This window comes from Cervus canadensis, chromosome 2 (assembly GCF_019320065.1).
Source record: "Cervus canadensis isolate Bull #8, Minnesota chromosome 2, ASM1932006v1, whole genome shotgun sequence".
Taxonomy (NCBI): Eukaryota; Metazoa; Chordata; class Mammalia; order Artiodactyla; family Cervidae; genus Cervus; species Cervus canadensis.
In genome coordinates, this window is record NC_057387.1 from 33,593,598 (window position 1) to 33,619,086 (window position 25,489).

A 25,489-nucleotide genomic window follows, 5' to 3' on the forward strand; every position below is an offset into this window, starting at 1 on the left:
TCTGGGTTGATCATAGCTTTTATTCCAAGGAACAAGTGTCCTTTAATTTCATGGCTGCAGTTACCATCTGCGGTGATTTTGGACCCCCCCCCCAAAATAAAGTCTCTCACTGTTTTCATTGTTTCACCATCTATTTGCCATAAAGTGATGGGATGGAATTCCATGATCTTATGTTTTCTGAATGTTGAGTTTTAAGCCAACTTTTTCACTCTCCTCTTTCACTTTTATCAAGAAGCTCTTTAGTTCTTCTTTGCTTTCTGCCATAAGGGTGGTGTCATCTGCATATCTGAGGTTATTGATATTTCTCCTGGTAATCTTGATTCCAGCTTGTGATTCATCCAGCCCAGCATTTTGCATGATGTACTCTGCATATAAGTTAAATAAGCAGGGTGACAACATACAGCCTTGACATACTCCTTTTCTGATTTGGAACCCTGTCTGTTGTTCCGTGTCCAGTTCTAACTGTTGCTTCTTGACCTGCATACAGATTTCTCAGGCAGCAGGTCAGATGGTCTGGTATTCCCATCTCTTTAACAATTTTCCAGTTTGTTGTGATCCACAAAGGCTTTGGTGTAGTCAATAAAGCAGAAGTAGATGTTTTTCTGGAACTCTCTTGCTTTTTTGATGATCCAATGGTTGTTGGTAATTTGATCGCTAGTTCCTCTGCCTTTTCTAAATCCAGCTTTAACATCTGGAAGTTCATGGTTCACATACTGTTGAAGCCTGGCTTGGAGAATTTTGAGCATTACTTTGCTAGCATATGAGATGAGTGCAATTGTGTGGTAGTTTGAACATTCTTTGGCATTGCCTTTCTTTGAGATTGGAATGAAAACTGACCTTTTCCAGTCCTGTGGCCACTGCTGAGTTTTCCAAATTTGCTGGCATGTTGAGTGCAGCACTTTCACAGCATCATCTTTTAGGATTTGAAATGGCTCAACTGGAATTCCATCACCCCTACTAGCTTTGTTTGTAGTGATGCTTCCTGAGGCCCACCTGACTTCACATTCCAGGATGTCCGGCTCTAGTCCATTGATCACACTATCACGGTTATCTGGGTCATGAAGATCTTTTTTGTATAGTTCCTCTGTGTATTCTTGCCACCTCTTCTTAATAGCTTCTGCTTCTGTTAGGTCCATACCATTTCTGATCTTTGTTGTGCCTATCTTTGCATGAAAGATTTGCATTAAACCTATTTAATTGATAGGTTATTCCTATTCCAGGGTCTCCTAAATTCCAAAACTGCATATTCTATTAGGATATCTAACTATTTATTCTGCAATTTTTTGTCCAATTAAACTCATATTCTTTCCCCAAATCTGTCTTCTTCTTATAATCCCTATCTGTGAATGCCATCGTAATCCAAAACTCACCAAACTAGAATCTTAGGTTTTGCCTCTGTCTCCACAAAAAAACTATTAGACCTAATAAATTAATTCAAGAAGGTAGCAGGATACAAGATTAATATACAGAATTCACTGTTTTACACTAACAATGAAATACAGAAAACTAAAAAAAAAAAAAATCCCACTTAAAATTGGATAAAAAATAAAGAAACAAACCTAGAAATAAACTTAACTGAGGAAGTGAAAGAACTATTCACTGAAAACTAAAACACTGATAAAGGAAACTGAAGGTGATTCAAAGAAATGCAAAGATATACCATGCTCTTGGATGGGAAGAATATTGTTAAAATGGCCATACTACCCAAAGCAATCTACAGATTTAAAACAATCTGTATCAAATTACCCATAATATTTTCCATAGAACTAGAACAAATATTAATAATCTTTAAATTTATATGGAAAAACAAAGACTCAAAATTGCCAAAGCAGTCCTGAGGAAAAAGAACAAAGGTGGAGGCATAACACCTCCAGACTTTAGATCATACTACAAAGCTACATTAATCAAAACAGTGTGGTCCTGGCACAAAAACAGATATATAGGCTAATGAAACCAAACAAAGAGCCCAGAAATAAACCCACACACCTCCAGTCAATTAACCTATGACAAAGGAGGCAGGAATATATGATGGAGAAAAGACAGACCCTTCAACAAGTGGTCTTGGGAATGCTGGGGAGCTATATGTTAGTCAGTGAAATTAGAACACTCCCTCACATCACATACAAAGATAAACTCAAAATGTTTTAAGGACCTAAATGTAAGACATGCTGTCATAAAACTCCTAGAAGAGAACATAGGCAAAACATTCTCTGACATAATAAGCATCCCAATGTTCATAGCAACACTATTTATTTACATTAGCCAAGACATGGAAACAACACAAGTACCCATCAACAGATGACTGGCTACATAAATACAATGGAGTATCACTCAGCCAAAAAAAATGAAATGTTGACACTTGTAGCAACATGGATGAACTTGGAGAATATAACACTCAGTGAAGACAGATACAGAAAGACAAACATTTTGATATCACTTATATGTGGAATCTAAAAAAATAAAACAAAGTGAATCTATATACAAAACAGACTCAGAGACATAGAAAACAAATTTATGGTTATCAAAGGGGAAGGGGAGGGATAAATTAGGAGTATGGGATTAACAGGTACATACGATTATATACACAAAATAGGTAAGCAATAAGAATTTATTGTATGGCAAGGGAATAATATTCAGTATCATAATAATCTGTGGAAAAACTATATAATTCATAAAAGAAATGCAAAGAATGGAGTGTATAGCCACAGTCACTAATCACTGATGGTGACTCATGCCTGCCTACCTAAATTCTTATCTTTTTAAAGCCAGATCCTTTGTTTTGCCTTTCATAGGTGGCCAGCTTGCCGTGTCTCCACCCCTCTACCTCTTAGGCCTGCTTTCCAACCCTTCAAAACTCTCAGCCTGCAGCCTCCTTTCCTTCTCTTTCTCTATCCGTCTCCCTCTGGCTCTGCGCCTTCCTGTCCAGCCTGACTTCACAACCATAATATTTTGAGCTATTCCTTCAACTTGGCACCACTTGTTCTACAGTCTCAAAAAATCTGAAGACCCCCTACCCTGGATAATTTCAGCCATCTGTACCAATTGCTCTAATACTGGGGCAACTAGGCATTATAGAGAAAATTCATCAACCACAGGGACTGACGTTAGAATCTGAAATCTCAGTCTCCCTAGACGACTCAGTTGTGTTAAATACATAATCAGTGAGTGCCGATCATGTGCCACATTTTTATTCTAAGTTACCCCTTTTGTTCTGAAAATGTTTTTGTATCTCTTATCAAAAATTGTTTAATGTGGTTCAATTTCAGAATGAAAGGAATGGGATTATTTTGTGTGCTCAGTTTCTCAGTTGTGTCTGAATTTCAAGTAATATAAGAGTGGGCTTCCCTGGTCGCTCAGTGGTGAAGAATCCACCTGCCAGTGCAGGAGACGCAGGTTTGATCCCTGGATCGGGAAGATCCTGGAAAATCCCATAGACAGAGGAGCCTGGTAGGCTACAGCCCAAGGGATTGCAGAAGAGTCAGACACACTCAACAACCAACCAACAGCAACAATGTTAAAAGTATGTGAAAAAAGATCTCCTAAAATGACACTACTACCTGTTTGGTATTTCATAAATATTCTCTCCATGCCCTGTAACAATGCTATAAACTTATGCAAGCTGTTTTCTCTTCCTGAAATGTCTCTACCTACCTCCCCTGCTTCGTGGTTTTCCCATTCATCCTTTAAAACTTAGCCCAGTGTCATCCCCTCAGTGAAGACTTTCCTGGCTTTCAAAGAAGAAGAGTTAAGGACTCTATCCTCTATGCCTCAATAACATCCTATGTTGTGTGTCTGTCACCCATATAAATAGTGAATCCTTCAGAGCAAGGGGTTAGTCTTAACTGAGTTTGGTAAATGTTAGCACATGGTAGGCAATCAATACACGTGTACTGAATCAGTGAATCCTGGGGCCATGGACAACTTAGTTCCTTAATCTCTGACATGTCCTGACATCACAGAGTTAATAATATCACATCATAGAGTTCTTTCAAGAAATAAACTGGGAGACTAATATTCATTAAATCATTTTGAGAAATGGAAAACTGCCTTCCTTCTAGAATATGAACTCTCTAAAGCCCTAAGCTATTCAAGAGGGTTACATCGTCCCTAGATCTGCTTTACCACCAAATCATTAAATGCCAATACAGCACATAACTTCTCTCTCCAAGTATCTTTTTCATCAGCATTAGAGGTTGGCTTTCTTTTCAGAGTCAGCTTCATTCTTCTATGAAAGCTGGTGGATATTTGATGAATTGTAGAGAATTATAAAGTGGAGTTTAGGGCAAGTTGTTAGAGGTTGATTTACCAGCTGTCTTCTTCACACGTACTGGCTTTAGTATAAAATTTGTTTCTGAAAAACTGTTTGATCTAAGTCACAGATCTTCTGCTCATAAAATATAAAAACTAGAATTTAACTCAGAGTGCTAAGGATCTGTATACTCATTTATTTCTCTAGAAGGTTTTTGAAAACTTATAAAAAATTCAAAGACAGACAAAAGCAGATAGAATAGCACAATGACCCTCTCCTGAAGTTATTTATATCTTTGTCCTGCAGACAAATAGTCAAGTTTCTCAACTGCTCTGTCTGTGCCTTAGGGTCCTCGTTGGTAAAAAGTGAACTTGGATTATACTCATACTTTTAAAACTGGCTTCATGAAGCTCTCTTAGCAACTTCAGGGGTAGTAAGGTACTACATCTTTTTCCCCTTCAACAGGAAGATGGTATATAGGGGACTCATATTTCTGCCAAGGATTTCTGTGGAAAGGTATTCTGGGAAAAAAAGTCACCAGACAATTTCCAACACTTGTTTCAGCTCTGAAGTACTGTCATTTTACATATTTAATAAACACTGAAATACAACCTGGTAAAAATAATTCACTTTTCTCATCAGGAGTTCAAACATTTTTCTGTTCAATCCATACTCGATATAAGAAGAACATGGATGTATTACAGTGGCTCCTTTTTCATAGAAAGTTGCACAATTTCAGATACTCAAAGGGAAAACATTAGGGGTGTGAGTCTTCTGAAAAATACTTTTATGTATTTTAGGATTAGGTAAAGTTTGTTTATTCTAGTGAGTCATGAAAGTCTTTCTCTATAAACTCTAGATTACCAGAATTACAATTGTGGAGATAATACAGAATATAAGATGATCTATTTTGGACATCTCCAGTACTTGAGTTTCACAAATAGGTGAAATGGCAGAGAAAGGGACAGAAAGGGAATAGCCATTAAAAAGCTCCTAAGAAGGAATAATGAATGTATTTTCTTCTACTAAATTTTGCTGCTCTTTTTCTCATTTCACTCTAAACTGATTACATTAGGAAAACATATTGTCACCTAAGAAATCAAAAATTGTTAGTCCCCAAAGAACAGGAAATAAGGAAAGAAACCAGGAAATTATCATTTGGGAGCAAATAGCATAGGAAGGCTAAATTATTGGAAGATGCATAATTTTAATCAAGAACTGATTTGTGTTGTTGCTGCTGTTCAGTTGCTCAGTCACGTCTGACTCTTTGCAACCCCATGGACTGTAGCCCGCCAGACTTCCTGTCCTTCACCATCTCCTGGAGCTCGCTCAAACTCATGTCCATTGAATTGGTGATGCCATCCAACCACCTCATCCTGTCATCCCCTTCTTCTCCTGCCTTCAATCCTTCCCAACATCAGAGTCTGCTAACAAGTCTTTCTAACAAGTCTGCTCTTCGCATCAGGTGGCCAAAGTATTGGAACTTCAGCTTCAGCATCAGTCCTTCCAATGAATATTCAGGATTGATGTCCATTAGGATTGACTGGTTTGATCTCCTTGTAGTCCATGGGAATCTCAAGAATCTTCTCCAACACCACAGTTCAAAAGCACTGATTCCTTGGTGCTCAGTGTTCTTTCTGCTCCAACTCTCATATCCATACATGACTACTAGATAAAGCACTGACCATAATACAGACCTTAATGTAAAGTAATGTCTCTGCTTTTAAATATGCTGTCTAGGTTTGTCATAGTTTTTCTTCTAAGGAGCAAGTGTCTTTTAATTTCACGGCTGCAGTCACCATCTGCAGTGATTTTGGAGCCCAAGAAAAGAAAGTTTGTCACTGGTTCCATTGTTTCCCCATCTATGTACCATGAAGTGACGGGACTGGATGCCATGATCTTAGCTTTTTGAATGCTGAGTTTTATGCCAGTTTTTTCATTCTCCTCTTTTACCTTCATCAGGGGCTCTTTAGTTCCTCTTCGCTTTCTGCCATAAAGGCGGTATCATCTGCATATCTGAGATTATTGATATTTCTCCCAGCAATCTTGATTCCAGCTTGTGATTCATCCAGCCAGGCATTCTGCCTGATGCACTCTGTGTATATTTTCATCTTTATAAAATATATATGCCATGGCGTGGTTTGTGTATGCTCAGTTGTGTCTGATTCTTTGCAAGCCCATGGACTGTAGCCTGCCAGGCTCCTCTGTCTATGGAAATTTCCAGGCAAGAAATACTGGAGTCGGTTTCCATTTCCTTCTTCAGGGGATCTTTCCAACCCTATATATATATAATCTTTAGATATAAGTAGAGAACTATATGAACGTTACTATTAAAAACATGAAGTTGATGCATAGTGAAGTAATTGTTTACTTTTCTAAACATGTTTTTTCTCAAATTTTAAATGCTATCTGGTTAACTTTCATTTTTAATTATTAACTGTTTTTAAGATTGCTAACAGGCATCCTACTGCCTTTTCCCATTCAGCTCACTCTCCTACTCCCTGAGAAGACTTTTACACATATTTTCCTCTTTCCTCAAACCCCTACCTCCATCTTTCCCATCCTTGCTTTTTAATGATTACCTTGTTTCCTATATTATTAGGAAATCAGGAATAATTCAATAGATACTTATGTATGTTTCCACTTCTCATATATCTGCATCTGTAGCCATATTCTCTGCTTTCATCCCTCTTGATAACCCAAGGACACTATTCTAGCAATTGTCCTTTTTCTCTTCAAAAGCATGTTTCTCCTTGTCTACTGGACTATTCATGTCAGGATACAAGTGTGCTGCGCTATCTACCATCTTTAAAAAAGAAACCAAACAGAAACCTGCCCTGAACTCCACATTCCTCTTATTTAAGACCCCATTTTTTTCTGTTCCTTTTTCACAGCAAAAGTCCTCGTAAGAATTGTTTATACTATCTGCAGTGTTTCTCTTCCAAAACTTTAACCTCTCCAGTGTGGCTGTAGTCTAAATGCACTCCACAGTGCTTGTCAGAGTCACCAGTAGTCAACTCTCAGCCCTCATTTTCCTTCACCTGCTTCAGTAGTGTGGGACACAGATGATTACTCCTTCCTTTTTTCCTACATGCTTGTCATCTGGTTTCAGGACAGTGCTCTCCACTGGCTCCTTCTTCCTGTCTGTCTGGTTGCTACTTTGCTGGTGCTTCCCTACCTCCCCAGCCTCTAACAGGCAGGAGAGTCCCATATCGTGGTCTGTGGTCCTTTTCTTTATCTAAACTCATTTCCTCTAGGTCACTTAATCGAAGCTCATGGCTTTAACTCTATCTATGTACTGATGATATGATGATTTCTGAATTTACATCTCTAGTCTGGGCCTCCCTACTGGACTCTGTAGTGATATACCCAACTGCCTACTCAGAAAGCCTGGCCGGATGATAAACAGGGATCTCACACTTAACATGTCCAACATCCAAGCTCCCAACTTGCTCCTCTTGTAGGCACTCTCATTTCAATAAATGTCCACCATTCTTCTCGTTACTCAGGCCCCAAGCCTTGAATTCTGAAACAGCCTCCTGACTCATGTACCTATTTCTACCCTTGGCCCCTTTGCTGGTCCCACAAATTGTCTACTCTCCACCTACTAGCCAAAAGTCTGATGATTTTACTCCTGGTTTTAAACGCTCCAGTAGCCTTTTATCTCACTCAGATTATAAGTGGCCTATGAGACCATTATTATAATGGCTTACAAGACCTTTATCATCTGGTCTCATCTCCTATCATCATATTCTTCATTCAGTCTCTCCTAGACATACCGGTCTCCTGAAAGTTACTTGAACCTGCCAAACACACTTCTATCTCAAGGCTTTTGTCCTTGTTACTGTTGTCTCAAATGCTCTTTCCCCAAATATCTGCATGGCGTGCTTCCCACCTCCCTCAGGTCTCTGCTCAAATACCACCCTAACCAGGAAGGTAATATATAAAACAGCAACACTTCTCCTCACCACAGCCTTCCTACCCAGCTTTACATTTCTTCAAAATACTCATTGCCATCTTTATATCATATATTTACTTGTTTGCTTATTGTCTGTTTTCCCTCTTAGAATATAAGCTCCAAGATGTCAGGGACTTGATCTATTTTTTTTCACTGCGGTTTGTCTAGTGTCTAAATTAGGGCCTAGCACATGGCACCTAATAGGTATTTACTGAAGAAATGATAAGTTCATAGAGGTCAAATTAATAATTCTACTTTGTAATAATTACACCCAAAGCCTGAAGATGACAAAAAACCCATAGCTTAATTAATTTAGAAAGTGGAGAGTTTGTTTGGTAAGAAGTAAGAGTAACTTCTATGAGGCTCAGGTCAGTCTCCTAAAAGAGGAACTATTCCTTCACTGGTATTACTCTACGAACACTACAAAATAAGAATGTGCAAATGTAAACAAATATTACACTTTCAGACAAATAACTCATTTACTGAGCACCAACTTACGTTTTGAAACATGGGTCACCAGACATCAGTTGCATACTAATCCAAACCTAAACATGAGAAAAAGAAATACTGTAATTATAAAAATCTCAAGAGGAAAAGCCACATCCTGCTAATCTATGTACCTTCCACAGTACCTAATCCAGTATTTCCTGTTTTAGAAGGTATTAAATAAAATGATTACTGAATTTGGTTATATCCAATATTGAATTTCTACCTTATACAGACATGGGTTAAAAGTAATTTTTAACATTCAAAACTTTGCAAAAATAAGAGTGGAAAAGGTAGAAATGAAAAGCACAGACTTCAAGGAACTTCCCTATAGGTCCAGTGGCTAAGACTTCACCTTTCAGTGCAAGGAGTGAGGGTTCGATCCCTAGTTTCCCAAATAGGATCCCACAGGCTTCACGACCAAAAAACCAAAACATAAAACAGAAATGATACTGTATCAAATTCAATAAAGACTTTAAAAATGATCCATGTTAAAAAAAATCTTAAAAAAAGGCAAGGGTTTCACCAGTAATTATCCTCTGTGCTGTTCTGGTCTATTTTATATGTCTTTCCTCCCAGATTCCTGTGTTGTTTAAATGTCTAGAATGTTTTCCTCCAACACGTTTGCCATATGATGCTTCTAGGAGTGCTGCTGGTAGCCTGTTAAGAGAAGAATGCTTCTGGCCTTTGCTCTAGATTTGCACCTGAACGAATTCATTAATGTACTTTTAAAAAAATTTTATTCATTCATGCAGCAATTATTTTGTAAAGCTTGTACATTATGTGAGGCTTAGAAATATCTGATCTTCCTGACATTCGAAGCTATTCAATGCTTTTCACCAACAGTAAAGGCATTTCCTCTGGAGGATCTCTGTACAAGTTTATCCTGAAGACTAAATGCTTAATGCAAGTCTCCACATGCCTATTAGCAGCATCTGAAATATGAAATGCACAGGGTCATCTATGAAGTCCCCCATTCTAAGAAGCTAAAGAATAAAAGGGCTCAATCTTTGGAGAAATCTAGACTCCCATATACTCTGCTGATGGGAATGTAAAGTGTTTCAGCCACTTGAAAAAGTCAGGTAGTTCAGTGAAAAGTTAAAAGCAGAGTTACCATGTGGCCTAAGAATTCTGCTCCAAGCATATATACTCTTGAATGTATGCCCAAGAGAAAAGAAAACATATGCCCACACTGAAACTTGTATATGAATGCCCACAGCAGCACTGTTCATAACAGCTGAAAAGTGAAGGACCATTAACTGATAAACAAAATATGGTATAGCCATACAATGGAGTAGTATTTAGCCATAAAAAGGAGCACAGTACTGATACATACTACAGCATGGATGCACCTTGAAAAACATTATGCTAAGCTCAAAGAAGCTAGAAACAAAATACTACTTATTCTATAATCCCACTTATATGAAATGTTTAGAAAAGGCAAATCCAGAGACAGAGTAGGTTAGTGGTTGCTGAGGGCTATGGGGAAGGGCAGAGAGTTGGGAGAAAGTGGGAAGTGACTCCTATTGGGCACATACGAGGTTTCTTTTTTGGGGTAATGAAGATGTTCTAAAACTGATTATGGCAATAGTTGGACACACCTTTGAATATACTAAAAACCATTCAATTGTGTACTTTAACTGGGTGAAATGTATGGCAAGTGAATCATAGCTCAATAGAGCTATAAAAATTTAAAAGTATTCAAAGTCCTTGTCTACCTACCAGATGGATCAGCTTCTCTTTCAAGGTACTAAGTGACTTAAACTAGTGTTCTTGCCACTTTCTGGAAAGGAGGAGTTAGCATCTTGTTGAACATCCACCCTGTCCTGAAGCATACCATGAGGCTACTATTGCAAACATATTTTGGGAAACGTACCAGGCCAAGACCTTTTAGACAAGGTCTCTAAAAACAGCCTCCTCCACCTCCCAGATTTTGCTGACATCATAGCAAGCCAACGCCACTTAGCAGCTGAAGTTCTCAGGAGGGCAGGCAGGCTGTGAGTAAGCACAGGAAGCTGGTCTGCAGACAGAAATTATAATGCAGAGAGCCAAGAACAGTCCCTAGAAAGGTCCTTCAGTTCCTGGGAGTTCAGGTCTGGTTGTAACTTCCCATCCTAGGGCTCTGTGAAATGTCCCTGCATTTGACCTAAAGCTCTCTTTTACAGGAGCTAACTTAAGGGATTTCTATTTCATACAACTAAAGCATGTTGGCAAAATCACATACAGTAACTCTTTCAGACCTCAGGATCAGCCCCCCAGGGCAACTACTGAAATTCCCCTTTTATAGAGGAGGAAACAGTGGGGCAGAGGTGAAATGCTTACACAGGGCTCCAGAGATCTAAGAACAAACACAGAGCCCTAATGTCACAATCCACCCTCCTGCTACGTGGCTGTAATTATGTTCCTTAAGTTCCCTAAGCCTCTGGCTACTCAAATTCTGGCTGAAAGCTGAAAGAATGAAGGAATGAATACCTACAGTACCATTATTTGGAAATGGTGTTTTTCTGTTTTGTTGGACCAGAACTTAAAAGCTTTGCTAATGCTTTTTGAAATGCTATTCTCTAGCTGCTGACTGCCTTTTAAGAATCAGCCATACTGCCATCAAAAAGTCTACAAACAATAAATGCTGGAGAGGGTGTGGAGAAAAGGGAACCCTCTTACACTGTTGATGGGAATGCAAACTAGTACAGCCACTATGGACAACAGGGTGGAGATTCCTTAAAAAACTGGAAATAGAACTGCCATACAACTCAGCAATCCCACTGCTGGGCATACACACTGAAGAAACCAGAAATGAAAGAGACACGTGTACCCCAACGTTCATTGCAGCTAGATGTCCATCAGCAGATGAATGGGTAAGGAAGCTGTGGTACATATACACAATGGAATATCACTCAGCTATTAAAAAGAATGCATTTGAATCAGTTCTAATGAGGTGGATGAAACTGGAGCCTATTATACAGAATGAAGTAAGTCAGGAAAAAAAACACCAATACAGTATATTAACATATATATATGGAATTTAGAAAGATGGTAACGATAACCCTGTATGCGAGACAGCAAAAGAGACACAGATGTAAAGAACAGATTTTTGGACTCTGTGGGAGGAGAGGGTGGGATGATTTGAGAGAATAGCATTGAAACATGTATATTACCATATGTGAAACAGATCACCAGTCCAGGTTCAATGCATGAGACAGGGCTCTCAGGGCCATGCACTCGGACGGCCCTGAGGGATGGGATGGGGAGGGAGGTGGGAAGAGGGTTCAGGATGGGGGACACCTGTACACCCATGGCTGATTCATGTCAATGTATGGCAAAAACCACTACAATACTGTAAAGTAATTAGCCTCCAATTTAAATAAATAATTAATTTAAAAAAATCAGCCATAGGATCTTATTATGTTCTTCTGGAAATACCAGTGATAATGGTAATAACAACAACTTTAACAACAGTCATGATTTGAGAATCTATTATGTGCTAGGCTAAGTGAGTTTGAAAAGTGTCAGGAATAGGTTATTCTTTGTCTGCTAACTTCTGACTATTTAGTTTTACTCAGGATTATTTTCCTTTCTTATCATTCGGTAACTTACTGTAAGAGGGTAAACCTAACTAAAATACAGCAAAAGTTTCATCCAGTTTTACTAGATCCAAGTACTTTCCATACATTTTCTCTACTGGTCTCATTTAATACTGGCACCAACTCTCTGAAGTGTGTCTTCCCTCTGGGTTCCCCGGGGTATAGAGCTTCTTGGAAACAGTAGGGCAGATGTCCAAAGTGAGTTCCACCTGTCTCTTCACTTGGGAGAGTACCCAGTGACTTCTATATGCCCACCACAGCTGTGCTGGCAGTCACCTTTGGGGAGCTGTAAACAGGGAAAGGTGTTCATTTATGATGTTCCTTCTGCTCCGTAAGCTCTCAGGCTGTAGTGGTTGTATGTATTCTTCCCTGAATGTTCTCAGCACCAGAGAGAAACACCTTAGGATCATGAAGGTGAACATCTGTTACTTTTCAGTGCTTCTGTAATTTGGATTGTTTTTTCCTCCCAGGTGCTGTGTATTTCAGTGGTGTGGCCAGCTTATGATCCTAGTACTGATTCCCATCTTGACCTTGTATGTTTGTTGTTGTCTAGTCGCTAAGTCATGTCCAACTCTTTGTGACTCTGGGCTGTAGCCCACCTGGCTCCTCTGTTCACTGAATTTCTCAGGCAAAAATACTGGAGTGGGTTGCTCCTGGGGATCTTCCTGACATAGGTAATCAAACCCATGTCCCCTGCATTGGCAGGAGAGTTCTTTACCACTGAGCCACCTGAGAAGCCTCACAATATACACCTATGATTATTTAAAGGCTAAGAATCTCATTTGTTGAACATGTAAATCTGGAAATCTGCTTACTTTAAGAATGGAATTGTCTTGTCTTGTATTTTTGGTATCATAGCCTTCCAGTAAACAGCGACGGGTGGTATTTCCTGATCCAGCAAACTCTGCCAGGTTTAGATCTGCAAAGCCCAGCTATGAAAAGAAAGAGAATTATATTAATAGAATATCTAGTAGGCTTCTATCATATTCTCTTTAAAGAAGACATTCAACCCATGTTCTAGCCAAGTTGTCTCAAACTTTGGTTATTTGCAGTTTTTGCCAACTTAACAACATCTGTTTTTCTTTGCCTAATATGTCTTAAAAATTAACTCACTTTTTGTAAAAACATATGGTTGAGCTTGTAAAGAATCTGCCTGCAATGCGGGAGACCTGGGTTCGATCCCTGGGTTGGGAAGATTCCCTGGAGAAGGGAAAGGTTACCCACTCCAGTATTCTGGCCTGGAGAATTCCATGGACTATACCCTGAATTCCATGGGGGTCACAAAGAGTTGGACATGACTGAGTGACTTTCACTTTCATTACTTAATTTAACTCTCTTGTCTTGAGTAATATGATCTCTGAAATAACACATTTGTTTACTCCATACATTTTTCTCTACCCATTAAAACACATAACTGTTGATGTAAAAATGTATATTAAACAATGGAAATCACTGCAAGTAGCACACCGCATTACAGGAAATACTAGCAGACCAACCTTGATCACTTGCACACACACACACAGAAAACTGATCAGACTTGCCTCTCTCTGTTCTGGTTTGGCTATATTCCCAGTTAAACACTGGTGACTACAGATAGTTGCAGATTATTAAGTTCTCACTCTCCACCTGAGAGCAAAATGACTTAAGTGTATCACACACTTTCTTTGGTACAAGCTCCCGCTCCTTCACCACCTTCTACAATATTTGCCTCACTGGTCTCCCTTGAGCTAAATCACTCTTTATGAATGAAGCCTTCTTCTTTCCTTCCCCAAACCAGCCTTCTCTGCTGTTAACCCAAAAGCTTGGCTCAAACCCATTCCTCCCTCTTATTACTATTCAGGTTTGGGCCCCATTTTCTGCAGCTACCAAAGATTACTGTCTGTTCTTTCCTCTGATGTGGCTCAACTTTATTTCTCATTCTCAACTGGTAAAAAAAAAAAATTATCCCCCTGATATCATTATTTTTTGAACAAACAAAATCAATTCTACATCACTAAGTGTATATAGTCTTTTAGTAACAAAGAGTGTTTTGAGTTTGTAATTAATTAAACACATCTCCCTGAATATAAAATAAAAAGTATTTCAAATTTCAAATCCTGCTGTGATTTTTTTAAAAAGGTTCCTGGGATTCTTTTTCCTTTTTTTAAAATCATATTTATTTTTGGCTGTGCTGGGTCTTCACTGCTGCATGGGCTTTTCTCTAGTTGTGGTGTGCGGGCTTCTCATTGTGGTGACTTCTCTTATTGTAGGGCCCAGGCTACAGGTTCACAGGCTTCAGCAGCCATGGCTCCTGGGCTCTAGAACAAAGGCTCAATAGTTGGGGTGCATGGGCTTAGTTGGGCTTCCCTGGTGGCTCAGATGGTAAAGAATTCACCTGCAATGCAGGAGACCTGGGTTCAATCCGTAGGTTGTGAAGATCCCCTGGAGGAGGGCATGGCAACCCACTCCAGTACTCTTGCCTGGAGAATCCCATGGACAGAGGAGCCTGGCGGGCTACAGTCCATTGGGCTGCAGAGTCAAACACGGCTGAGTGACTGAGCACAGCACAGCACATGGGCTTAGCTGCTCTGAGGCATGTGGACTCTTCCCGGACCAGGACGGAACCCATGTCTCCTGCATTGGCAGGCGGATTCTTTACCACTAAGCCACCAGCAAAGCCCCCTGCTGTGATTTTTAAATGCCTGCTTTAACACTTTAAAGTGCATATAAATGCATGTATGAATGGCATTCAAGAGGAAGATTTTACTTGTAGGCTGGAGCACTATTTTAGCAGTTTTTAATTGGTACAAAAAGAATGAAGGAAAGAACTTAAGAGATCAGTTGTAGAACACAAGCTCCAAAGTCTGTGAGTCAGAAACACGTTAAGCCACAAGTAACATCTACCTAATCTTCATGTGATTACTCTGACCCAAGAGATCAGCAAAAAGCCGGGAGATGTCCAGGGCAAAGCCACACCCAGATGAACGTGTGAGGGCTCCTGAGGCGGTGTGATCACACATCATTCACATGCCCTATCATATCATGCCTATCACATTCTGTCATTTCACATACGATCCTTTCTCTTTGAACCTCTAATATCTTTTCCACCCACAGTTTTTGCTGATGTCTTGCCTCCTATTTCATTTACAAATAAAAGCAATCAAAAGAGCACTCAGCCCCATCTGTGCCCATGTACCCGCCTTCCCACTTACTCTAAGTGAGCTGGCTGTGCTCCCATCTGAAGTCAAGCACTCTGCTCTTGTCTATTCAAGTTCAATGTGTCAGGGATTCTTCCCTCTCTACTGGATCATTCCCATCAGCACACAAACGTGCTGGATTTTCTCCCATCTTAATGAACAGAAGGAAACAAAACCTCACCCCACATCTGTCTCCAGTCCACTGTACCATTCTGCTGCTCCCCCTCACAGCAAAACTCCTTGAAAGACATTTGCACTGACTGTCTTGATTCCCCTGTCCACGGCCACCTTGTCATTTCCCCTCCACCTCCTTATCTACTCTTCCAGCCACAAGATCCTTTTCCTTGAAAATGCCAAGACCACCTCAAGGTCTTTAGTACTTACTGTTCTTTTGCCTGATGCATTCTTTCTTAAATCTTCTCTTAGCAGTCTTTCTCACTCCATTAGGGTCTATGTTCAAATGTCATCTCTCTAAAGGGGGCTTCCATGACCATTCTAGAGCATGCCTGCCTCCTCCCTCCCCTGTCCTCTAACCTTCATCTGCATTATTCTTCTTAGTAGTTATCATCACATCATGTATGTACATACTTCGTATCTATTGTATATTGTCTGTCCTCCTCACTCAATCCCTCATCAGAATGTAAGCTCCCCAAAGGCAGGGGTTTTTGTCTGTTTTAGCTTACTGCTGGACCTCTTACACTTAGAGTAGTGCTAGGAACAATGCTTACACAAGGCAGGCAATTATATATATTTTTTTGAATAAAAAACAGCCTTAAGGCTTACCATCCACTGCCAGAATGCTGGTATTATAGTGTCACTAAGCATAAAGCAAATTAAAAAAAAAAAAAAAAAGAATCTGGTCAGCTCCATGAAGAAAAGCATACTGAGGTCAACGTTTACTGAATACTTTTTATGCGTTTGGCCTTGCTCTAGATACTGAAAACCAGTCATGAACAACACGTTTAAGAACTGTCTCGGGACTTCTCTAGCGGTCTGGGCTTCCACTACAGGAGGTACGGGTTCAAACCTTGGTTGGGGAACTAAAATCCCACAAGCCGTACAACGCAGCCTTAAAAAAAAAAATCCAGCTGTCTTGAAAGAGCTTACATTCTAATGAGATACAAGAGTCCATATTTCCTTGTGATTTTCTCTTTGGTTTCACTGAGATAACTGTCTCATTAAAATGGCATAAATACATACATTCTAGGTATAACTGTGATAGATCTTGTGCTGGATCAAGGAAGGCACAATTACAAGAAAGAGAGTGAAAAAGAACATTTCTCAGTGGGGAGGGATGACTAAGCTGAGTTCTTAATGATACATGAGTTGACAGAAGCACATGCATGGTAGGGAAAACATCAAGTCACAAGGCACAAATGCTAAAACAGCACAGCACACCCCAGGAATGTTCTGAGGGCAGTATGTCTGAAGCATAAGGATGAGTGAGTGTGTGTGGGTGGGTGCATGTATAGACGGAAGATCTGTAAACCAACATGAGTCTAATATGCTAGATTGAGGACTTTGCATTTTGTTGTCCTTTATAGGCAATAGAGAGCTGCTGGAGGACTAAAAGTGGAGGAAGGATATGATATCTTTGAATTTTAGAATGATCCCCCTGGCAATAAAACAGAGAATGAACTGGAGAGAGACAACAGAGGAAGAGAACAAAAGATAGGAGGCCAATGTGCGTTTTAAGTAAGAAATAATGAAGGCATAATCTAAGGCAGTGGTCTTGGGACTAGACAGAAGAGATGGTTTCAAAAGCTTTTTATAGAGAAATGAAGATTTGTCAATCACAGCAGACTCTTTTTTTTTTTTGCCTACCTGCCATTTAATGCCTTGATATTCCTTGCTAGCAAGCCCTGATTTTATTCAAGTATCCACTCTTAGCTCATCCATGTGCACAAGGAAAGTAACCCAATTCCAGATGACTGTTCAATTGTGATTAGTCTAAGCTAACCATGGCAATCCATTCCTGCTGCCCATGACTAGTTTAGTAGCGGGCATATGATCCAGTTGTCGCCAATCAGAGGTACGGGGAAATCCTCTGGTGGCCATCTAGGAAGTTTTCTCACTCAAAAAAGACAAATGGAGAAGAAGCTGGGCTTTGTTATATGTGAATACGTTGACTAAAACCTGAGCAGCTAGCAACCTCCTGATCATGAAGGGATGAGCCAAGGACAAAGTCATCGCATAGAGAATGTAAAAAATAAATAAATAAATAAAACAAAAAGTAACGTGGGTCCTTGATGATATTCTCTAGTCAGTGAATCCTGGAGAAGCTCTATCTCATATCTGCCTGTTTCGTGAGATTAAAAAAGCCTCTATGTGAGGGGACTTTTCTGTTACTTGTAGCAAAGAGCATCTGAATTGACATTGCAACCAACCAGTTTGAGGGAGTTAGGTCATTTGACAGTTGAAACTAGTGCCCTGGTTCTTGGTTTAGATGACTGGATTGAAGGAGACACCATCACAGAGACTGGAAATACAAGAGGAGAGTGGGGAGTTCCCTGGTCGCCTAACGGTGAGGATTCTGGGCTTTCACTGCCATGGCCAGAGTTCAGTCCTTGGTGGGGGAACCCATAAGCATCATGGTGTGACCAGAAAAAAACAGAGAAGTATGTGGTTTAGAGAATAAAGAGGTTTAGAAATAAAAGAGAGTATGTGGGTTTCTGGTATTATTATTAATTACTAATTCCTTCTATCTAGCAAAAAGTGAACACATTCATTAGTAATTCCATATAAAAGTATAAAAGACAGTATAGAGGGCGCTAAAAGAGAACAGGGTGGGGAGTCCTATTCCACTGGGGGTTGGGTGGGAATAAGACTACCTCCTGGGGAAACCGAATGAACAGCTGCTATTGTTTAATGCAAACCAGAGATTGGCTTCTAGCAAGAAGTTTAAACTTAATGACATCCCATAATCAGCATTTAGAAAGAATATGCCTATAATTTACTGTTAGATTCAACTGTTCAATCTCCAAATTGCTCTATTTAAAAACATCTGTGCTTGAACTGCAATTAGAAAAGCAAACCATTTAATTTTTAGGCTTATAAATAGCAATGAGGGATATTACAAATTCCAAAAGAGTTAAAGAAGACCAACTTACCTTTGCATAAGCTTTTCCACCTTTTAATTCCTGCCAAAGATAAAAAAACACTATCAGGATATCATATGACTGATGATTTAAAATTAAATATATGTCAAATAGTCTTGAGGTAGGTATTTATATGCTGGCAAATCCACTCCAGTATTCTTGCCTAGAGGATTCCATGGACAGAGGAGCCTGGTGGATTAAAGTTCATGGAGTCAAAAAGAGCTGGACATGACTGAGCAACTACACTTTCACTTCAAGTATAAAGTAAAATTTTGACGATCTTAAATCTAACTATTTGGATGTCCCCCACCCCGCTCTGGCAAGTAACCAGAGTATTTATTTAGAATTTAACTTAAACTTGAAGGAGACAAATGGTAAGAAGACAAACTAACATTTAATCTATTTGCTGAAGAAGAAACTGCCAAAAAGTGTCCTGGACACATTGCAATAACCTGAATCACCAAAGAAAGGCTAAATTATTTACTTAGTTAAGCATATCAATAATACATTCACAAAGATTTCAACAAGAGTGGAGATCCCCACCCCAGAGACAACCACTGTTAGTGATTTTTAGATGTGTATATGTATATGTGTGTGTATATATATTTACTCCCCCTTTACTCAGATAATAACATACTACATATACCTTACTTTTTCTCCCCTAAAACATATGACATTGTTCCATGGTAATACAGTAGAAACTTCCTTATCTAACTCTTATCTAATGTGAACAAAACTGGCAAAAGTGAAAAATAATAAAAAAATATATAGACGCTTTACTATAAATGCTTTACTTTAAAATATATAAACTACATTAATTTGCCAAATCCCTCAATTTGAGACATCACACAGATACAAGAATTAACATGCTTAGACACTGCTTATCACACAGTATATACTCCGTACATGTGTTTGCTGAATGGAGTTATCGTCTTATCTTTCTTTCATAAACCAAGATGCACAACGCATTATGTACCATTTCCATCTTCAAAGAGGTGAATTTAAATAAGGTGAGAGCTAATCTATGGTAAACTCTATTGTTCATGAATATCTGCTATCCCTCCCCTTCTCTGGCCCTTTAGTCATGCCACCAGATGTACTCCATTATGAATTACCAAGTTTTCCTTTATTATAAGGTTACTGTCATATCTTTAATAGTGCCTTTCTTTAAACAAAGCAAAACTTTTTCTAGATAATCCTAGTCTCTACTAGCTAATTCTTTTCTTTGCTCCCCTCTACAGCCAGATTTTCCAAAAGACTTGCCAAAATTTGCTGCACCCCACTCTCTCTTCAAAGTTAACTCTAATTGGGTTTTTGCTCTCATTTTCCCTCTGCAGTGGCTCTTAGGATTACCAATGATCTCCATTTTTATTAAAGTCCAAGGCTTTGGCTTCATCTTACTTAATTCCAAAACAGCATAGGACAAACTTGACCTCTTTCTCTACCTCCTTCCTAATAAGATTTTTTTCTATAAACTTCCAAGGTGCTACAATTGTCTACTTTTCTTTCTACCTCCCTGGCTATTTCTCACTCTCCTGTGTAAGACCTACTACTCCTTTATTCAACCTCTGTGGAAGGTATGCTAGCTACATCCCAAATATCCATTCTTTCCCTCTCCATCATAACAGAATCCTCTATTTTTAGCTGGGCTTTGGCTACCCAAAATAAAGTAACTGACTACATTTTTCACTTTCTTTTTGTACGATGGCCGTATGACTAAGATGTGGCCAAAAGTATGAGAAGTGATATATATGAATTCTTGCTCCTTTCTTGTACTTGCTAAGCAATTTAATACCACTTCTAAGGTTTGGTCTAGGGCCTCTTGTTTTCTCTATCTACACTTTCTTGCTGACCTATCCCTTTCAGGTCTACGGCTTTAAATTAAGAAGTGTACGCTGACAACTCCAATCTTTAGCCTGAACTTCTCCTCTGAGTTCCATATTTTTGGAGTTCCATGTAGGCATATTTAAATGCCTACATGACATGTCCACTTGAGGTCTCATGTGTGCTCAGCCACCTCAGTCACCTTCAACTCTTTGTGACCCTATGGGCTATAGCCTGCCAGGCTCCTCTGTCTATGGAATTTTCCTGGCAAGAATACTGGAGTGAGTTGCTATACCCTCCTCCAGGGGATCTTTCTGACCCAGGGATGGAACCCAAGTCTCCTATGTTGCAGGCAGGCTCTTTACCTGCTGAGCCATTGCGGAAGCCCCTGATGTCTCATAGACACTTCAAGTTTAACATGGTCAAAATAGGTCTACTGATCTCTATTTATCTGCCCCCCCTAAATTGCTCCAATGCATGTCTTTGCTATTTCAATAAACAGCAGAATCATCTACCCATATGCTCAGGAAAAAGATCTAAGAGTTATTCTCAATTTTGTTTCCCACATTCACCATATCCAATCCATTAGTAGGGGGGCTACCTCCAAAATACATCCTGAATCATACCACCTCCAACTGTTGTAACTCCACGCCAAAACATAAGCATTCCTCATTCAAACTATCCCAATCAGTTAAGTGGTTTCTGCAATTCACCCTCCACACAGCAGCAAAAGTCATCTTAGAAGATCATGTCTCTCCTTTTTAAAATCCTCAAATTGATTTCAAATTCCAAACAAATTGATTCCAAATATACAATTGGAATAAAATCTAAACTCCTATAAAGCTCCACCTGATCCAGTACCTCCAATCTCATCACCAAGAACTTCCATTTCCATGTGTTCTATGTTCCAGCTAGGCTGGTGGTCTGTCTTTAAACATGCTAGATTTGTTGTTTATCCTGCATGAGGTTCACAAGACTTTTGAATATGTGGCTCAATATCTTTCATCAGTTTTAGAAGATTCTCAGCCACAATCTCCACAGACTCTCACCTCTCTTTTCAGGGCTCCATTGATACACATATACATGTCAGACCTTTATATTGTTTTCTGTGTTTTACACTCTCTTCTGTGTGCCCCACACTTATATTTTCTTTCTTCCTTTATAAATTTAAAAACTTTTATTATGTAAAATTTCAAACATACACAAAAGTGGAAGAAGTAGTATAATAAATCCCCGTGAACCCATCAATTAGCTTTAAGAATTATCAACACATGGCCAATTTCATCTTATCTGTATCATTCCTTATCTACCTCTTGTCGTCTCTCCATTTTTTAAAAATAGTAGGTCCTTGTTGGGTTATTTATTTTAAATATAGCAGTGTGTAAAGTCAATCCCAAACTCCCTACTGATATTTTCTTTTGTCTTATTTTCCAAAGTGTGCTTCAGTTGTGGCAAACCTGCTGTTAAATACATCTGTTGAGATGTAGTTTCATTTACTCAGCTTTAAATTTTAGTTACTGCATTTTTCAGTTCTAAAATTCAATTTAATTTTAAAAATAGTTTCAAGTTCTCTTATTTCCCATACTGTTGACTAATAACAATTATTGTAAAAGGTTTATTAGATCTTCTCCAAATCTGTATCTTCTATGGGTTTGTTTTTATAATCTCGTTTTCCTTTTGATTTTGGTCATGCAGTCATGTCTTTTCATATGCTTGGTAGTTTTTTGTGTGTGATAACCTGAAGAAATAATTTTAGGCTCAGAGTAATGTTATTCTCCTCCAGAGAAGATACACATTTTTTTCTGGCAAGTAGAAAGGTCAGGACCTATCACTTTCATTTAAGCACTGACTAAGCTGATTCGAAGCTGAATGTCAATTTTTGTAAGGGTTGATCTACAGCCATTTTACTCATTCTTCTAGGTTGAAACTCTTATAGAGTCCCAACTAGAAATTCAGGGTATTTATCAAGGCTCCTTCTGCGAGTGGGCTCTGGACTCCATTTTTGTCCCCTTAGTCCTGTAAAATTGCCAGAATCTCAGCTCAGCTCCTTAGCCTCTCCATCACTGCTTTTGGCTCAGCTCCTTAGCTACTGCTTACAAATTAGCAACTGCTTTGAGGGTAAAACCAAGACCAAATGTCAGGCTCATCTCTTTATGCTTCCCTGGTCTTTGATTCTAAACCTCTTAAATCCTTGCTGAAGACAGCTTCTAATGCCTTCAAGCAGCTATTTTTAATATTTTGTATAGTTTTTCGGAAAAGTTCACCCTTCTCAGAGGGAAGGGTGGCCTGCAACAAGCTAGTCCATTAATCTGAGAAACATAAATCCCCAAGTTTATTATAATTTTAGGGCCTGTTATGGATTTAACTGTGCTCTCCCAAAAGAAATGCTGAAATCTTAATATGCAGAACCTCCGAATATGACCCTATTTGAAAGCAGAGGAGGCTTTACACAGATAATCAAGTTAAAAATGCAGTCCTAATCCAATATGACTGGTGTCCTAATAAAAAACAGGAAATTTGAACACAGACATGCACAGCAGGTAAATAATATAAAGACTCAAAGGGAGAAGACAGCCATGTAACCAGAGTGATACACCTCCAAGTCAAAGAAAGCCTCAGACTAAGAAACTAAGAAAAAGGCATGGAACAGTTTCTTCCCTTCTTGCCTTCAGAGAGAACATGGCCCTACTGACATCTTGATTTTGGACTTCTGGCCTCCCGAACTGTGAGGCAATAAATTGTTTTAATCGACTCAAGTTTGTGACACTTTCTTGTAGCAGCCCTAGCAATCTAATGAAGGGGTTTTTACTTTCAGGGCTTCCCTGGTGGCTTAGACGGTAAAGAATCTGCCTGCAATGTGGGAGGGTACAGGTTCAGTCCCTGGATTGGGAAGATCCCCTGGAAAAGGGAATGGCTATCCACTCCAGTATTCTTGCCTAGAGAATTTCAGACAGAGAAGCCTGGCGGGCTACAGTCTATGGGGTTGCAAAGAGTCAGACATGACTGACTGACTAACAAACAATCTGTGACAGTTAATTTTATGTGTCAACTAGACTGGGTCATGGGGTGCCAGATATTTGGTTAAACATTATATCTTAAAGTATGTTTTGCAATGCAGGTAGTATTTATACAGTTGGGTTTACTAATTTTTCTTTATGGGTTCTCACTTTTACATAATAATTAGATAGGATAAGGTACAGTAAGTTCAGTAAGTACTTCCATATCCCAAAGTAAGAGAATACTAGTGGTTCACCCATATCTGTTCTTTCATTCTTTAATTTTGGAATCTGACAGTCACTCAGCTAGAGACTACATTCACAGCTTTTCTTCTAGTTTCGTGTGATCATGTAACTAAGTTCTAACCAGTATGAGCACTTTTGAGTCATGCCCTAAAAAGGAATGCATTTGTTCTCATGTTGCTTTATCTTCTTTCTCACTGGTGGAGAGATAACAAGACTAGAGCAACTTCCTTGGATCTAAAAGTGGGCATCATACAATGAAGATGGCAAAGCTGCTTTACCAGCCCTGGATCCCTTGGCTATTACCTGAGAGAGACATACACTTCTATTTTAAGTTTACAATGTATTACATTGAAACAATATGAGATTACAATTTTTATAGATTATTGGTAATATGCTTCAACTTAGTAAGCAGAAAGGAAATTAAAAAAAACCATGGGTTTAAAATCAGATTTGTATTTGGGTTCCTAATTTATCATTTATTAGCAAAGTGAGTTTGTGCAAGTAACAACCTCTTTGAGCCTTGGTTTTCCTGAAAATGGAAAAGATAGCACATTTTCAGGGCTGTTATTAGACACAAAATATGCAAAGTCCCCTAAAAGACAGTGCCTAATAAAGAAGAGAAACAATGAATGGCAGGATAAAGACCTATTATGGCCCCTAAACTAACAGAAATAAGATGAATAATTATATGCATAGTGATAATGAGATGAAGGTTCTTGATACAATTTTATTTCTTCAGATTCCGCATCATATTTATCACAGCAATTTAAATTATGCTGCAGGTATGAAGTGAAATTACATATAACAGTTCTAACAGTAAAGCAGAGCTAACTAAAGTGAGTCAGTGACTGTGGAAGTAACCACGGCCTCTGAAAGCAGAGAAGTGACAGGCTGTTTTGATACCTTCCTCACAGACACTCTGTAGATACAAGGGTCCAGGACACCTGTGGTGGCACTCGCACTCATTTTGCACATAAATGAGAACTTCTTCCTCCAGTGAACACAGTTTGCTTGCACCACCTCCCTGAGGGGGGAAAAAAAAAGAACCAGTTAATTAACTATGATAGTACTGATGACATGTTAAAAAGCACACACACTATTTCACTCAAGTTCATAATGTAAATATTTGGAAACAGTGAAATATGAAGAAAACAAATTCCTAACCATGTGATCTGAAAATCTTCAGAAAGTTTTAATTATTCACAGGCAACTGAAAAATAGTGAATGTACTTATCAATTCAATTAATATAGAATGATGCTTCACCATTCATTCAACACACAATACACATTTGTTTATATTAGATGTGATGAGTATGTGCTAGGTGATTAAAATATGAAGATCAGAATAACTGTTTTTTAACCTGATTGGGCTTAGAGTTTAGTTAGGGTAAAAGACAGAAATATAAAAATACTTATTCTAAAACAACTACTGTCACAGCTTTACTCCTATTCCAGCCACAAGAGCTACCACTAATGGACAGTTCACCACATGTTATTTAATCTCACAACAACCCCAGGGGTAACAACCGAGGCAGCTGACACTATCCTCACTTTATAGGTAAGGAAGTGAAGAAGAACTAAAGACCCTCTTGATGAAAGTGAAAGAGGAGAGTGAAAAAGTTGGCTTAAAGCTCAACATTCAGAAAACTAAGATCATGGCATCTGGTCCCATCACCTCATGGGAAATAGATGGGGAAACCATGGAAACAGTGAGGGACTTTATTTTTGGGAGGGGGGAGCTCCAAAATCACTGCAGATGGTGACTGCAGCCATGAAATTAAAAGATGCTTGCTCCTTGAAAGAAAAGCTATGACCAACCTAGACAGCTTATTAAAAAGCAGAGACATTACTTTGCCAACAAAGGTCCGTCTAGTC

At 39.0% G+C, this 25,489-nt stretch overlaps 1 protein-coding gene across 1 annotated transcript in view; it reads right to left on the reverse strand.

Moving 5' to 3' along the window:
- The window catches only part of FAM102B (family with sequence similarity 102 member B), a 77,906-nt gene that overhangs the window by 16,626 nt on the left and 35,791 nt on the right, over nucleotides 1-25,489 (reverse strand). The window contains exons 2-5 of the mRNA XM_043460476.1: nucleotides 24,518-24,638; nucleotides 18,561-18,590; nucleotides 13,090-13,206; nucleotides 8,706-8,752 (exon numbers count right to left, since the gene is read on the reverse strand). Coding sequence (XP_043316411.1) covers nucleotides 8,706-8,752; nucleotides 13,090-13,206; nucleotides 18,561-18,590; nucleotides 24,518-24,638 — 315 coding nt within the window. The remainder of the gene's footprint in view (nucleotides 1-8,705; nucleotides 8,753-13,089; nucleotides 13,207-18,560; nucleotides 18,591-24,517; nucleotides 24,639-25,489) is intronic.